General features: G+C 44.1%; 1 protein-coding gene across 3 annotated transcripts in view; it reads left to right on the top strand.

The window, feature by feature from the left end:
* The window catches only part of LOC132891772 (solute carrier family 15 member 2-like), a 49,124-nt gene extending 32,805 nt beyond the window's left edge, over window positions 1-16,319 (top strand). For 2 of the 3 annotated variants that reach the window (XM_060929699.1, XM_060929702.1), the window contains 9 exons: window positions 646-727; window positions 837-965; window positions 1,058-1,222; window positions 1,386-1,432; window positions 1,613-1,720; window positions 1,914-2,010; window positions 2,315-2,458; window positions 2,534-2,638; window positions 14,927-16,319. In XM_060929699.1, coding sequence (XP_060785682.1) covers window positions 646-727; window positions 837-965; window positions 1,058-1,222; window positions 1,386-1,432; window positions 1,613-1,720; window positions 1,914-2,010; window positions 2,315-2,458; window positions 2,534-2,638; window positions 14,927-15,103 — 1,054 coding nt within the window. In that variant the 3' untranslated portion in view covers window positions 15,104-16,319. The remainder of the gene's footprint in view (window positions 1-645; window positions 728-836; window positions 966-1,057; window positions 1,223-1,385; window positions 1,433-1,612; window positions 1,721-1,913; window positions 2,011-2,314; window positions 2,459-2,533; window positions 2,639-14,926) is intronic. The other variant, XM_060929701.1, reaches the window with a different exon arrangement.
* Window positions 16,320-17,390: the final 1,071 nt, after the last annotated feature.

Below are 17,390 nucleotides of genomic sequence, written 5' to 3' on the forward strand. Positions count from 1 at the left end.
GCTGTCCGATTCCGAGGCCGCACGGTCAAACCAGTGAGCCACGTTCACGGATTGCTTCACAACGGCCACAGGTTCATACATATATGGTTTCACCTCTCGATATTCAATTTGGAGAGTTCCTACTTCAAAATCGCTTTCAGACATTTTACACAACCTCTCACGACCAAAGTCCGTACACGTGTGCTCGGTTCGCAAGTAAACACAGAACTGCTCCCAGTCTGTTTGCCTTGAATGACGTCATGACGACTGTCCCCTGGCGGTGAAAGTGCGCATCAGTGAGATGTAAGCAAACCTTCGGAAATTGGGCAACACAGTATATTTTAACCGTTTTATTCAATTTTAGGGTGCAAATTAGACACTAGGAAGATTGAATTTGCTTTTTGGGTCGTTCTTCTAGACAATAAAGTTGATATTCTACGTTTCACCTCCGACCACTGCCTATGACCTTTAAGTGTTATCCCCTGTGGAATGTTCATGGAATTTATTTTAAATGATAAGCCATTTATATTCAGGTACATTTGTCTGCACTCTTTTTATAAATCATGTTTTGGACATGCAGGTGCAAACATAAGAACATAGTCTGGCTAATAATCAAATGTTAGACTTCTTGCTTGTGTAACTTCCATATCTCTCTCCTGTGCTTAGGCCTCTAAGGAAGATGACCACAGGAATGATCCTTGCTGCACTCGCCTTCTGTGCTGCAACTGTAGTGGAAGTCAATGTCATTGTATGTCTACACACAGTCTTGATACCACAGTGTTACAAAGTTGAAAAGGAAGTCATAGAAACTGTCAGTACTGAGTGTGATGTACTCTGTGTTGTATTTTCTGGCAAAGAAAACGGGTGTGGAACCTCCACCAGCCAAAGAGTGTTTGCTACAAGTCCTTAACCTTGTTAATGGAGAGGCTGTGTCTGTAGAAATTACAGGACATAATATTTTCCCTGACAAAATAGAATCATATAAGGTGAGGTCATCTGTCATTTAACTGTTTTAAGTTTATTTTAAAATTAATTTTAACCACTATAAAGCAAATAATGAAATCACTTATGTTGTTAGGATCCTTTGGAATACACTAGATTTCCACTTGAGGGTGTCAGCCAAGTCTTCCCAGTCACTGTTTCTCAAAATGGAGTGGCTCACCAGTGCCAACTTAACGTCAGTGAGCACACTGCCTATAGCCTCATCTTGTATAGTGAGGGCACTAGTATTGAGTGTAAACAGGTGAGGTTTTAAGAATTTACTAAATGTCTCCAGGAAGTACTTTTGACAGATAAGAACACAATTGGCATCTAAATATATTAAAATTATACCAGATTCTTATTTAATTTTGCACTGTAGTGATATTACATTGTCCTCATTTACATGTTGTGTGATTAAAATGCAGGAAAAGGATAATATCATTAAATCTAAGAATGGAGAAGCCTTCCTCAGGTACAGTACAACTTTGAAGAATCATAAATACTGAATAAGAATCACAATGAGCAGGGAAGGGTGTTTCTGAGGTCAAATTTAACTGGAGAGTTAATCTTCAGTAGAATTATCAGACTTTGCATAATACAACTTGGATGGTTCTTTGTAATGAGCTATAAATGTCTGACAATTTTTTTTCAGATTTATTAATAGCCGATCAGAGGACATGAACATAACAGTAGGCAGTGTAACATTCTTTGCACCAAGCAGTTACGGGATCTCTGAAAGCAAAAGTGTTGAAAGAGGAAAGTGAGTACTTTATCTTACCAATAGCTCTATTTAATTACAATCATGTAACATCTGGTGATTGATTATCTCTCCTCAAGTTGAAATATTTTTATGGACTTTTTATGGATTTTCATATCAGTGATTACAGATTTTATGCCTGATCAAGGTCTTGGTTGATGAAGCTCATGTCTTTGACAATGTTTTCCCTCTGCAGATACACAGAAGTTTCCTGCGAATCACAGACAAAGACACATCTTATTGATCTGGGGCTTCTTGACTTTGGTGCCACCTACACATTCATTCTTGGCGGGGTAAAAATATGTTTATCTTAGTGTGGTTAATATTTTACCGTAGAGGCCATGGCGATATTTGTTTCACAATTTCTTGGACAATTATATAGACGAGAATTGTGGTTTTCACAAAGTTTTTAAAAGATATAAAATAGAAATTAGTCAGCTCACACACACAGTCACAGAAAACAGTGTTCAGTTTAAGGATTAAATGATGGTTGTTGCTTCTTAAAAATGAACTTCTCTTATTTATCTGTAAGAGATAATGATACAGGAATGGGTAGCCAGGCCAAAAAGGGTCAACAGTTGCCTGTTGTTTGTACAGGACACAGAAGCCATACAAATTAATAAGACTGAGGATGTCCAGGCAAACAATGTGCACATTGCTTGGCAGATCCCACAGTACGTCCTCATCACTGCAGGGGAGGTCATGTTCTCAATCACTGGTCTAGAATTTTCATATTCACAGGTACGTCAGTGAACCACATTTTAGATTTAATGTTCTGTTAGTTTCAGTTGCTCATGCCACAGCTTGTGCCCTTAGGCCCCAGCGAGTATGAAGTCTGTGCTGCAAGCAGGATGGCTTCTTACTGTGGCTTTTGGGAATGTCATTGTGGTGATTGTGGCAGAGGGAGCTGGGCTGGAGCAGGTAAGTTCTGGATCTGGTGATTTTCTTTATAGGACACCTAGTCTGGCCTTAGATACAAACGTTAATAAAAGTCAGTAAAACAACACAATATACACGTAACGTGTCAGGGTGCAGGTACTTACAGATGTATGTGCAGGGGAGAGTGGGGAAAGCAAACAGGAAACAAAACCAAAATGCTAGGCAAGAATCGTGGTAAAAAGGCAGGCGAGGGTCGGTTGATTGGCAAACAGAGCAATGTAGGCAGGACTAGAGAAAGACGAGGTATAAATGAGAACAAGGGTCGAAGAAACTAGACAGGCAGAAAGCAAACGGCTTGGTATGACAGGGTAAACACTGAACAATACTTTGCACGGAAGTGAGTAAGAGAGGTGATTAAGTAGCATGACTTGATGAGTGGAGAACGAGAGACAGGTGTAATTAATAAGCAGGTGATAGACGGCACTGTGGTTCTTGGGTTTTGTAGTTTTGAGAAGCCATGCTTGTTGTCTGTTTCGAGCTGTTGCTCTCAATGCCATTACTGATAGAAACCCCTGAACTGAGGACCACGGTCACGGACTATGTCCTCTGGGATACCAAAGTATCTGAACACATACTGAAATAACAGTTTGGCTGTCTGGAAGGCAGTGGGGATGCCAGGTAACGGGATGAGTCTCAGTGCCTTGGAAAATCTGTCCACTGTTACCATAATGGTTGTGCTGTGTTGGGACAGTGGTAAATCTGTGATGAAATCTACGGCCAGGTGGGACCAGGGTCTCTGAGGTACTGGGAAAGGGCAGAGCTTCCCACCTGGAGGGGTTCGTGGAACCTTGGCCTGGGTGCACTCAGAGCAAGAGGAGATGAAACAATTGACTTCTGTCAGCACGTTCTCCCACTAGTACTTGTTTCTCAGCATTTGCTGAGTACGATGGCTGCTTGGATGTCCAGTAGCAGGAGATGCATGTGCCCATGTGGTGTGTTTTCCTCTGAGGTGGTTGGGGATGTATAGGAGGCCAGGTGAACAACTCTCTGGAAGTGCTTGAGGTTGTGACTCCCTTATTTCTTTGTCTAGGTCCCACGTGATAGCCTGGATGAAACAGTCAGGTGCGAGAATGGGATGAGGTTCAGGGTTGTGAGGAGATGAGTGGAATGTCCGAGATAAGGCATCCACCTTTGTGTTCTTGGTGCCTGGGCAATATGAAATCATGAAATGGAAGCGTGTGAAAAACTATGCCCATCTGGCTTGATGTGGATTAAGTCTTTTCACCTTCTTGAGATATTCAAGGTTCTTATGGTCGATTAATATGACTAAGGGATGTGTGGCTCCCTCCAGCCAGTGCCTCCACTCCTCCAGAGCAAGCTTGATAGCTAATAGTTCTCTATTCCCAACATCGTAGTTTCTCTCTGCAGAGGTGAGTTTCCTTGAGAAGAATGCCACCGGGTGGAGCTTGGGTCTCTCCCTGAAATGCTGTGAAAGGATCCCTCCTACACCTGTCTCAGAGGCATCTACCTCGACCGTGAATGGTCTGGCTGCGTCAGGATGTTATAGTATTGGGGCTGTGGTGTAGGCAGTCTTGAGTTTATTGAAGGCCTCTTCGGCTGAGGAACTCCAGTGGAGGCGCTTGGGTCCCTTCTTTAACAGAGAAGTCAAGGGTGCTGCGATAGTGCTAAAACTTCTAATTAAGCGATGATAGAAGTTGGCGAAACCTAGGAAATGTTGGAGTTCCTTGACTGAGGTGGGTACTGGCCAGGACGTAACTGCAGACACCTTGGAGGGGTCCATGCTGACCCCTTCTGCGCTGATGATGTAACCCAAAAAGGAGATCTGATGCATGTTAAATTCGCACTTCTCAGCCTTGACATAAAGGTGATTCTCTAACAGGCATTGGAGAACTGATCTGACATGCCTGAGATGGCTCTCTTCATCTGGGGAGTAGATCAGGATATTGTCAATGTACATAAACTACAACATATCTCCCCAACATATCCTGAAGCATGTCATTAATAAGGCACTGAAACACATTTGGTGCTGGAGAAAGGCCATATGGCATTACCCAGTATTCAAAATGGCTGGCATTGGTACTGAAGGCGGTCTTCCACTCATCTCCCTCTTGGATTCTAACCAGGTTGTAGGCACTGTGCAGGTCTAGCTTAGAGAATATTTTGGCAGTGTGTAGTTGTTCTAAAGCCGAGGGTACCAATGGAAGAGGATAAGGGTACTTAACTGAGATTTGGTTGAGCCCTCTAACGTCTATGCAGGGTCGGAGACCTCCCCCCTCTCTTCTCAACGAAGAAGAATCCAGCTGATGCTGGTGAAGTTGATGGGCGTATGTAACCCTGCTTGAGGGCCTCTTGAATATACTCCTCCATAGCAGTCCGTTCTGCTTGAGAGAGAGGGTAGATACAACCATGTGGTAGAGATGTATCTAGCAGGAGATCAATGGCAGTCGTATGGGCAATGTGGTGGCAGGCCACAGGCTTTACCCTTACTGAAGCCCTCCTTTAAGTCCAAGTAACACTCCGGAACATGCTCTAATCAGACCAGATCAGACAAAACTTTATTTATCCCCGAAGGGCAATTAGAAGGGCGAAGAGCGGTACATTAAAATAAGAGCAAGAAAATAAAATCACAAAAAGAATAAAATTTAAAAAATGGGTGGGCAAAAAAAAAACAGCATATTATGTACAATGTACAATGGCAGGCCTGCTGCCAGTAACAAAGTAAAAAAAAAAAAGCAGCAGATAAAATATGGCAAATAAATAAAATGAAGTGTGGATAAAAATTAAAATGACAATATGATTAGAGTGACATTGTAGTTAAAGTGACAAGGTGATATTGTAATATTGCACATCAGGACATGTGATATTGCACTAGAGTATTGTACAGAAAACTTAAATTATTGTAACTGTCTTAGACTTCTTAGAGTTCAGGAGGAGAATAACACTTGGAACAAAGGTTGCTCTCCTCCTCTGGGTCTTACAGGCCGGACAGCGAAGCCTGCGACCAGATGGCAGCTGCTCAAATGCCGGGAACAAAGCATGAGTCGAGTCCTTAAGAATTCGACGAGCCAGGCCGCTAGCCTGCTGCTCGTACACAGTATTCAGGTGGCGAGCAGGAAGTCCAATAATATTAAAACACACCTTAACAATATTATGCAGGCGCTTCCTATCCTGTACAGTAATGGAGTAATACCAACAGCATATAGAAAAAGCTAAAACACTTTCAATGAATGTATAATAGAATGTCAACAAGATGTTCTGACTGACAGAAAAAGAGTTCAGTTTCCTTAGTAGGTACATCCTCTGGTGGCACTTCCTCAGGATCCCTTCTGTGTTGGAAGAGAACCTTAGTTGGCAGTCCAGAATGGTTCCCAGGTATTTATATTCCTCAACTGTCTCGACCGGAAAACCGTGGACCATAGTGGTGACAGCTGCCGCCAGTTCCCTTTGGCTGCTGAAGGTCACCACCATCTTCTTAGTTTTGCTAATATTCAACTCCAGGCAGGAAGAGTCACACCACTCTACGAACTGCTGAAGAGCGGGTCCATGATGGAGGGAAGGGCCGGACAGGAGGGACAGGAGAACTGTGTCATCAGCAAACTTAACCAGGTGACAGTTGGGGTACGTTGATCTGCACTCATCAGTGTACAGAATGAAGAGCAGCAGAGAAAGCACACAGCCTTGTGGGGAGCCAGTGGAGGTGGTGAGGAGATCAGACAGGTTATTGTTAATCCAGACACGCTGGGTTCGGTTGGTTAGAAAGTCCAGGATCCAGAGGATGAGCTGGCTGCTCATGTTGAAGTTCCGGTGTAGTCTGTCTGCCAGAATATGCGGTTGCAGGGTATTAAAGGCCGAGGAGAAGTCTGCAAACAGGAGTCTGGCGGAGGTATTGGGAAGCTCCAGGTGTCTGTGGATAGTGTCGATGATGAAGGCTTTGGCATCGTCGACGCCTTTATGGCTTTGATATGCAAATTTGAGCGGATCAAGTTGTAAATTGGTCAGAGTGAGAATGTATTGCCTGACAAGCCTCTCCATAGCCTTCATCACCTGGGAGGTGAGGGCCACTGGGCGCAGATCGTTCAGGGCCATGGGGGGGGCTTCTCTTGGGAATGGAGACAATTGTTGAGTGTTTCCAACATTTGGGGACAGTTCCTGTGTTGATGGAGGTCTGAAACAGTTTCTGGAAAACACTCCCTAACTGGTCCACACAGTATCTAAGGACCCGGCCACTGACGTTATCGGCTCCAGGTGCACTGTTAACCTTAGACCTCTTAAGGGCCCTCACTACGTCAGTGGTGGGGAAAGAGATGCAAAGGTCATCAGGTATGAGGTTGGATCTGATGTCCTCTAACTGGGTGGAGTTGTTGATCTCAAATCTGGAGAAGAAGGAATTAAGGTCATTGGGGAGATATGCTGGTGTACTACCAGGGATGTTAACAGAGTTGTTACTGATAGGAAGGTTAACAGCTGCCATTCTCTTCAGGCCCTGCCAAGCTGAGCGGAGGTTTCCATGAGAAAATTTTTCTTCCACTTTGTTCTTGTAGTTCAGCTTGGCAATCTTAATAGCCCTCTTGACCTCTTTATTAACCTCCTTTTTCTCCATCTCTGACCCAGAGAAGAAGATCCGTTTCTTCTTATTGATGATGGTTTTTAGCTCCTTGGTAACCCAGGGTTTATTGTTAGGGAAGATAGTAACAGTCTTGGAGGGTATAATGTTTTCCTCACAGAAGTTGATGTATGATGAGACGACATCCACCTGTTCGTTTATGTCATCAGAAGAGGAAAGGAGGTTGGTCCAGTTAGTAGACTCGAAGCAACCCTGGAGGATTGCTATACTCTCGTTAGTCCACTGCTTGATAGTCCTGGTAACCTTAATTTTCCTGATGACTGGGATGTAGGTAGGAGCGAGCAGGATGGTGAGGTGATCAGCAGAGCCGATGGGAGGAAGAGTGACAGCTCTGTAGACGTCTGGGACAGAACCATAGCATCTATCAAGTGTCTTTCCCAGATGAGTGGAGCAATGGATGTATTGTTCAAAGCCTTTCAAAGATTTTCCAGGATTGCAGTGATTAAAATTTCCAAGAATGAATTTGGGGAATTAGGGGATAAATGTTCAAATTTGTCCAGGGAGCTTTTGATGAGGTCAGTTGCTGAAGTGGAGTTAGCTTTGGGGTGTATGTAAACCAGGATGAAGAAGAGTTGAGGGAACTCTCTGGGAAGGTAAAAGGGACGAAGAGGCAGAGCCAGGAGCTCAATGTCTGGAGTACTCAGCTTCTCTCTGACATGGACAGTGGAGCACCACCGGGGGTTGATATAGAAACACACACCACCACCATGTTGTTTACCGGTGACGTCACTGTCATGGTCGAGCCTGATGGGGGTGCCAAATCCATCGATGTACAGCGCTTTGTTGTCATCACCATGGTTGAGCCAAGTTTCAGTAAACGCCAGAATAGAAGCATTCCTGTACTCATGCAGATGGTTCACATTAGCCTGAAGTTCGTCCGTTTTATTCCTTAGTGAGCGGACATTGGTGAGGATGACTGCCGGCAGTGTCGGCTGTTTACCTGTTCGCCGAAGTCGCGCTCTGATACCTCCTTTCTTTTTTCCCCGTCTGGTCACCTTGTGAAGTCTCTGTTTGGAGTTGGACTGATCCGCCTCGGATGTTCGTTTCTGAATCTCCTCAGGAAGAGTGTCAGGGGAGAACAGAACCGGACTGAGGTTGAGACGCAGCAGCAGCTCCCGCGAGTATGTAATCCTTATTGTCTCCGAGGGTGAAGCAGCAATCAAATAAACCAACATGTGTAGAACTGCCAGCGTGTAAATAATTCCAGAAAAATACATTCCAAAAGTGTAATAAAACAAACAAACCAAAAACACAAACAAAACACAATGGAAAAAATAAAAATAGGAAAACCGCTCAGTGCTCCGACTGGTCGACCGCAAGAGCAGTGACCCGGAACCGGTCACTGACTAAGAAGTCAGGCTGGGGACTCTCTACAGACGTGGAGAAGAGATTTAGCTGAGGACGCTGAAGGCAATTCTGGAAGCATGTAGGTGACCACTGAAGAATCTCCTTATTCTGCCAGGAGATCAGGGGGACATGAAGCTGTAGCCATGGATAGCCCAAGATGATGTCGTGATGAATGCTGGAGGTAACCAAGAGTGAAATGAGTTCAGAATGAAGGGCTCCCACCTGAACGTGCACGGGAGCGGTCCAAGAGGTGATGAGGCCATCCCTTATTGGCCCACCATCGATGGTCCTGATGCTGAGTGGACACTGCAGAGGGCTTGTGGGCAGACTGAACTTCTAGACAATTGAGGTGTCGATGAAATTCCCCTCCACCCCTGAATCAACAAATGCAGAAAGCACGTGGGTCAAGGAGGGCAGTTTCAGCAATACAGGAACTTTGAATGATTGGGCCTTAAAATAGCTCACTGGACTCACTGAGTCGGAAGTGGTCTCAGCAGAGATGGTGCGAGACGGGTGGACTGGACACTGTGTGATCTGATGACTGGAACTTCCACAATAAAAACACAGACCCTCTCGTTTCCTCTTCTCTTGTTTGGAGCATTTCAGATGGGTTTGAGAAACCTCCATGGGTGTGGGAATGTCAATGAACGGCGCGGGCTTGGTCTCTTCCTTGAGGGAAGGTCGGCTGGAGAGTAAGGCCCAATCCCAATTCTAATTTCTACCCCTACCCCTCCCCCTTCCCCTCCGCCTTCCCCTTGGCCCTTCCCCTTGAAACTGAGCTACAAGGGATAGGGCTTGAAATTCAACCCCTACGTATTGGGATAGCCCTTCAACGATCGCATACGTCATCGCGTACCTCCGTCAGCATTTACGTTAGCAAAACGCGACCAAATGCGTCATTGGCTGCGACCAGCCGCTACAGTCAGAGCCAGAACAGAAATCTCTGCTGGCAGGGTGTGATTTGTTAACTAACACCACTGAATGGGATATCTTTGGCGCTTCGTGCACCACATCCGACAGAATGAGGTGTCAGAACACTCATGTAAACAATAAAAGCGAGAATAACAGAACAAAACGTACGCAGTCAAGCAACCGAAAACAATACTCACTCCCAAAGCTTTTTAGCAGCAGCTTGGATTTCAGAAATCGCTGCTCATTCTCAGCTTGAAAGCGAATCAAGCGGCGTGTTTCCTCTGGATAACAACTTAAAACACGTAAATAATGGAGAAAATACATTTATGACAATCTTTCGCCGCGGGAACCGCCATCTTTCTGAAATCCGCATGAAATCTCGCTGAAATCCGCATGGCATTGTGGGAAATCACTCAAACCCCTTCGTTCGGAGTCAGCTCCAGGAAAATCTCCGTTTGGAGGGGTACAGAAGCCCTACCCCTTCCCTTACCCCTCCGCGTTAACTGGGATTGGGATACCCCTACCCCTTCATGTGAACGCGCAAAATGGAGGGGAAGGGCCAAGGGGTTGGTCCAAGGGGTGAAATGGGATTCGGCCTAAGTGATCCAGCCTGATAGCTAGAACGACGAGGGAGTCTAAGGTTAGGTGTTCGTCTCTACACGCCAGTTCACTCAGTACCTCAGGGCAAAGACCTTGACGAAAAACAGCCTTTAGAGCCAGTTCTGGCGGCTGTGAGAGTTCTGAAATCCAGGGCATATGCAGCGACTCCCCTTGAACCTTGCATGATGGTGAGCAAGCTCTCACCGACTTCGATTCCCTCTGGTTCATGATCAAACACTTGTTTAAACAATTCGAGGAAACAGTCATATGAAGTAGTGTGCTCATCTCCACTTTTCCACACAGCGCTAGCCCACTTTAGCACCTTACCGGTCAAGAACAAAAGAAACTTAGTAATCTTACGTTCATCAGAGATGTTAGGAATTGTAGAGAAGTACATGGAGAACTGAAGCAAAAATCACAGCTGAGAGCATCACAGGCATATTTCTCAGGATATGGGAAAAGTAGCGTGGGACTTGGTGAAGCTTCAGGGTACTTTAGGAGGGCCTGTGACATCACGGCTGCAAGCTGTGCCATCCTGGTGTTGAGGTCCCTGCTGATGTTCTCCCAAGAAGCGTCCCTGAGCATTCAGCTGTCTGCTTCACCTCCTCTGCTGCATCCATTGAGGCGAAGTATCCTGTCAGGGTGCAAGCACTTACAGATGTATGTGCAGGGGAGAACGGGGAAAGCAAACAGGAAACAAAGCCAAAACGCTATACAAGAATCATGGTTAAAAAGGTAGGCAAGGGTCGGTCAATCGGCAAACAGAGCAATGTAGGCAAGTTTAGAGAAAGACACGGTATAAACGAGAACAAGGGTCAAAGAAACTAGAGACAGGCAGAAAGGAAACGGCTTGGTATGACAGGGTGAATGAACGGCTTGGTAAGTAGGTTTTCTGCCTATAACCTACTTTAATATCTCAACTTTAAAGAACCATAAATATATTTAAACAAAAAACATGGACTTTTTTTTCACTAAATAATAATAATAATCAGAATCAGAAACACTTTTATTGCCAGGTATGTGGACACACACGAGGAATTTGACTCCAGTTCACTTAGCTCTCATAGTACAAAACATAAAGCGTATAAACAAAACAAACAAACAAGCAAACAACAACAACAAAAATAGGTGCATAGTGCAAAGTAATCCAGGTAAGTCAAGTATGGAATAGTTAAATAAATATAAAGTATACAGTGTGCACAGAATGACGGTATAAGTGTTCAGATATTTTACAAGTGATATTACTGATATATGAATCTGGATTTTAGCTGTTCATCACAGAAAGGATTTCCCTTTTGGTACAATATGGTGCATAGTGCAAAGATGAAATAGTAAATTTAAATAAGTATAAATATAATATAAGTAACAGTGAGCACAGAATGACAGTATGAGTGTGCAGATATTTTGCAAGTGATATTACTGATATATGAATCTGGATTTTAGCTGTTCATCACAGATATAGCCTGAGGAAAGAAACTGTTCTTGTGTCTGGTTGTTTTTGCATACAGTGATGTATATCGCCTCCCTGAGGGGAGAAGATTAAACAGATTGTGACCAGGGTGTGATGGGTCCGCAGAGATGTTACCTGCCCGTTTCCTGACTCTGGACAAGTATAAGTCTTGGATGGAGGGCAGGTTGACACCAATAATTTCCTCTGCAGACCTTATTGTCTGTTGCAGTCTGTTCTTCTCCTGTTTGGTGACAATCCAAACCAAACAGTGATGGAAGAGCAAAGAACAGACTGAATGATGGCAGAGTAGAATTGTGTCAGCAGCTCCTTAGGCAGGTTAAGCTTCCTGAGCTGGCACAGAAAGTACAACCTCTGCTGAGCCTTTTTGATGATAGTGACTGTGTTTGTCTCCCACTTCAAGTCCTGAGAGATTGTGGAACCCAGAAACCTGAAGCTTTCAACAGCAGTCACAGTGTTGTTGGTGATGGTGATGGGCAGCAGAGTGGGGGGGCTCCTCCTGAAGTCCACTGTCATCTCCACAGTTTTGAGCATGTTCAGCTCCAGATTGTTCTGACCACACCACCAGACCAGCCGTTCAACCTCCCATCTGTATGCAGACTCGTCACCGTCCCGGATGAGGCCGATGGCCGTTGTATCGTCTGCAAATTTCAGGAGTTTAATAGACAGGTCTCTTGAGGTGCAGTTGTTGGTATAAAGGGAGAAGAGCAGTGGGGAGAGCACACACCCTTGGGGGGCGCCAGTGCTGATAGTCCAAGTGCTTGATATGATGCTCCCCATCCTCACCTGCTGCTTCCTGTCAGTCAGGAAGTTTGTAATCCACTGACAGGTGGAGGAGGGCACAGTGAGCTGGGTGAGCTTGGTGTGGAGGATGCCTGGAACAATGGTGTTGAATGCCGAACTGAAGTCCACGGACAGAATCCTGGCGTACGTCCCTGCAGAGTCAAGGTGTTGCAGGATGTAGTGCAGTCCCATATTGATTGCATCATCCACTGACCTGTTTGCCCGGTAGGCAAACTGCAGGGGGTCCAGCAGGGGGTCTGTGATGTCCTTCAGGTGTGACAACACCAGTCTCTCGAAGGACTTCATGACTACAGATGTGAGAGCTACAGGCCTGTAGTCATTCAGTCCTGTGATGGTGGTTTTCTTGGGAACCGGGATTATTGTGGAGCATTTGAAGCATGAGGGGACTTCACACAGCTCCAGGGATCTATTGAAGATCTGGGTGAAGATGGGATTCAGCTGATCAGCACAGACCTTCAGACAGGAGGGTGACACACCATCTGGGCCAGGTGCCTTCCTGATCTTCTGTCTGTGAAAAAGCTGACAAACATCCCCTTCACAGATCTTGAGTGCTGGTGTGGGGTCAGAGGCGAGAGGAGCCAGAATAGCAGGGGGTGTAAATGGGTCTTTAATGTCTGAGGGGGGGAGAGGTATGAATTTGTCGAATCTGGAGTAGAACACATTCAACTCGTCAGCCAGTTGATGGTTCATTGCAGTGTAGGGGGATGGTCTCCTGTAGTTAGTGATATTCTTTAGGCCTGTCCACAATGATGCCGGATCGTTGGCTGAAAGGCTGTTTTTGATCCTTTCAGCGTAGCTCCCTTAGCTGATTTCACCTCTTTCGTCAGTGTGTTTCTGGCCTGTTTGTACAGGACTCTGTCCCCACTTCTGTAGTCCTCCTCCTTGGCCTGGCGAAGCTGTCTGAGTTTTGCGGTGAACCAGGGTTTGTTGTTATTGTATGTGCGGAAGGTCTTGGTGGGCACACACATATCCTCACAAAAACTGATGTAAGATGTCACAGTATCAGTCAGTTCATGCAGGTCTGAAGCTGCAGCCTCAAAAACACTCAAATCAGTGCAGTCAAAGCAGGCTTGTAGTTCCACTTTAGCCTCATCAGACCATCTCCTCACCGTCTTAACTACAGGCTTAGCAGATTTCAGCTTCTGCCTGTAGGTCAGGATGATAATAATAATAATAATAATAATAATAATAAAAAAACAACTTTTTATTTCATTATTACCTTTTGACTTTTGGGGTTAATAGACTTTTGTGGTTGACATACATGCAAAAAAAGAACAGCGTTTCCCACAGACCAGGTAGCAATTTGTGATGCTCCACTGTGCTGATGAGGGAATCGTGGGCGGTGGTGTCGTGGCGGTCGGTGGAGTCGGTCATTGGGGTGTATGCAAAGTGTTTACAGCGGACAGTGTTCAAACACAGTATTTTTTTTCAGAGTCACCTGCTGGGACTATTTTAAAGCTACAAGAAGCATTTGAGATTATTCAGTTCAATCTAAATTCTTTTAACTTCTTTAAGGGAAGACAGCTAAAACAGTTTTTACCAGAACCCTGCCTGGTTTCATTCCTCGACCCAACTTTACATTACAGGGCAGGCCATTAGTTTGCTGGGCTTGATGTTGGTGGAAAACCTGTCTTTTAAATTTATGAAAATTACTCACCAAAATTGAAGTTAGTTTTTACCTTAGTTTTTTGCCTTTTCAATCATTCTTTAGTTGACATTCAAGGAATAAATTGCAAAAAACAGCTGGAGGTTTTTATTTTAAATATTGAACTCAACACTTACCTCAACCAATACTAAAATGAAATAAATAGTATAATGTAACAACAAAATAGTAATAAAATAGATAGCATCAACTAGGCATCCCCGCAAGCATAACATTTTATTTAGGCTAGTGGGAAATCCTTATTTATTGTGAATGTCAAGCCATTATTAATAACTTGCATGAATGCTGAAGTGGGATAAACGGGATAATGCAATAAGGCCGGTTCCTCGCATCAAGCTGGTACTGTATGCATCAAAATTGGTTTATAGCCTGACTCAGGGATGTCCGTTTCATGTAAGCCAAGAAGGCTATGATAAAGCTCATCACGAACACAACGTAGGCTACCTTTTAAAATAAGGAGTCGGAAGGCGACTCAGGAAGGCTGCGTTATTTTTAATTAGCCTAACAGGCCTACTTGCAGTCCGGGTATATGCGCAACGGCAGACCTGTGTACACGCCTCTCCGTCTCTCTCTCTCTCTCTCTCTCTCTCTCTCTCTTTCTGTGTGTGGGTGTGCGCGTGTGAAGGAGAAGAAAGAGCACTATGAATGAACGGAATGGTACGCAACGGAATTTTTTTTTTTTTTAAATCGCGAGTCTGATTGTGTGGCGATAGGAATCCATTGTGTGGCACTGCGCCACACAATGGTCTATGTATGGGAAACCCTGTAAGAAGCATAATTAAAACTATACTGTAGTCAAAATTTCACCACATGAAATGTTTTTCCCAGGCCATCACATATTTATGTATAAGACTTTGTAGTACTGAAAGACTAACTAATATCATTTTACAGTGGTCAGAGTTTCTGCTCTTTGCTGCACTGCTGGTTGCAGTCAGCATCATCTTCTCCATCATGGCCTATTTCTACACCTATGTTGACCCTGATCAGGTGGCCAAGCTCGCCGAAGAAGATGAAAACATGGTTGACTTCAAGGAGATAGAAAATGAGAATATGGACATTTGCATATGACCTCAGGATTGACCCTTGTATATGCGTTTTAAGATTCATGCAAATCTACAGATGCACTCATGAGTTTCAACTGTTACAACTGAGTAAATATGGTTCCGCCTCATTAGTATTGATTGACAAGTGGCAGCCATAGTGTTTACAAATGGCAACATGATTTTTTTATAATTATTGATTTTACAGTAACACGCTACCATTCATCTATTGATTATCTATACCACTTATCAGACAGGGTTGCAGGGGAAGCTGGAGCCAGTTTACCCCCATGCTGAAACCAAAGTTGTGAAGATAGGTAAAAAAAAAAAAAATCCTAGGACTAGTTTGCAAAAGTAAATAATGCAAATAGCAAAAAAAAAATCTAGGTGGGTGGAGAAAAATGGTTCTTGCGGCTTTTTTGTTTGGGAGAACCCAAGGAATCAGTGGAAATAAAGAACTTTATTTGTAAAACTTAAACACTCACTTTCCTGAGTAGTGAGAGGGAGTACTATCTACTGAACAATTTTCATGTCTCTACAACTTAAAATTTAGTCTGCACTATTCATTTTAAAGAAGAAGAAGAAGTCCTCACAATTACAATTAGAGTTTCTGATGGGCCCATGACCTTCAGTGCATGGAACCTTAATAATGAACTGACAAATACTGAACATCCAGCAAAAGCTTTATTGAATGTAAGCTTGACTGAATATTTCTGTCACAATAATGAGGTGAAGGCCAGGGGCATTTCTAGCTATTGAGGTTTTTCACCCACGTGACCAAGTCATGTGAGGCTGCCATTTTGGACGTCACGGCTCGAATCAGTTTGAATGCAAGGAAGGCGACAAACGAAAAACATAAAAGAAAAAGGAGCGAGATGCAGAAAACACCTTCACTATCCAGCGACGTAGGGCATTTACAGGGTGAGCAGAGGGAGAGGTATTTGCAAAAATTGAGGTTAGCAGGCTTAGAGAACGACGTTTACCTGCTTCCACCAGGATTGTTCACTGACATACGGAAGTACACGAAGCCCTCGTCTTTACCTGACTTCGGCCCACATGATCTGTATACCTATGTCGTTAAAAACCCATCGCCATACACAGGTATTGATCTGAAAGCGTATAAGAGTTTGGATACCTACAAATATTTTGTGTCAGGCTGGGTAACATGCCTACATCAGTGGGTCGTCCCTGGAGCCGGTGGTCGCCATCTTATTACAGCTAAGGTTTGTTCACATTTTCATTTACTTTCGGTCCTCAGGATAAACAAAATGTTATTAAATGTCATTGAAATAACTTCTTAGTCTGTTGAGACATGGCCCGTTATAAATTTGCTGTTACCAGGCAATGACCAAGAACTGTATTATTAGGGTCGGTGTCTGTGTTGTAGCAGTGCACTAGCAGCTAGCTGTTAGCACTAGCTAATGTCAACAACATCATAGCTGGTATGTTACTGTAGCAATGTTTACGTTCAGTCATTTGGATGACTGTTAAAACCTTTCAGTCTCAAGTTTTTCCTTTACTGTATTTACTAGTTTACTGTAATTATGATCTGGCAGCTATTTACACCGGATCCAGTGTAAGTAGCTGCCGGAGTGCGCTCCGGCTTGCTCCCCCTCAAATTAAGCAGCGCACTCCGGGAGCAAGCCGGAGCGCGCTGCTTAATTTGAGGGGGAGCAAGCTGGAGCGCGCTCCAGAACCTCGGCCGGAGCACTCCGGGAGCAAGCCGGAGCGCGCTGCTTAATTTGAGGGGGAGCAAGCCGGAGCGCGCTCCGGCAGCTATTTACACTGGATCCAGTGTAAATAGCTGCCGGATCATAATTACAGTAAACTAGTAAATACAGTAAAGGAAAAACTTGAGACTGAAAGGTTTTAACAGTCATCCAAATGACTGAACGTAAACATTGCTACAGTAACATACCAGCTATGATGTTGTTGACATTAGCTAGCTTGACCTTCAAAACGGTGTCACGTGACCCTGTGACGTCAGGTGAAAAACCTCAATTGAAAAGACCAGGGGCTAAGTCAAATTTTCCTGGGGCTTGTATTATTTAAGGGAGATTGGCACAGATAGCTTGGGGATATTACATCTAACTTCACAAGAAATATTATCGCCCACGCACATTCAAAGGTTATGACATCTTTATTACTGATTTTTGCACTGCTCTTTTTAAATTTGTGTAGTTCACTTTACTTTCTGTCTCATTATTATTATCATCAACACCCAGGTCTTAGGAAACTGAAGCATGTGTCAATTTACTATTAAATCACAAGTAAAATTTATCATCAGTTTAATAATCATCTAATTTCTCACTCAC

The sequence above is a fragment of the Neoarius graeffei genome, chromosome 9 (genome assembly GCF_027579695.1).
Source record: "Neoarius graeffei isolate fNeoGra1 chromosome 9, fNeoGra1.pri, whole genome shotgun sequence".
In the NCBI taxonomy this organism is placed as follows: domain Eukaryota; kingdom Metazoa; phylum Chordata; class Actinopteri; order Siluriformes; family Ariidae; genus Neoarius; species Neoarius graeffei.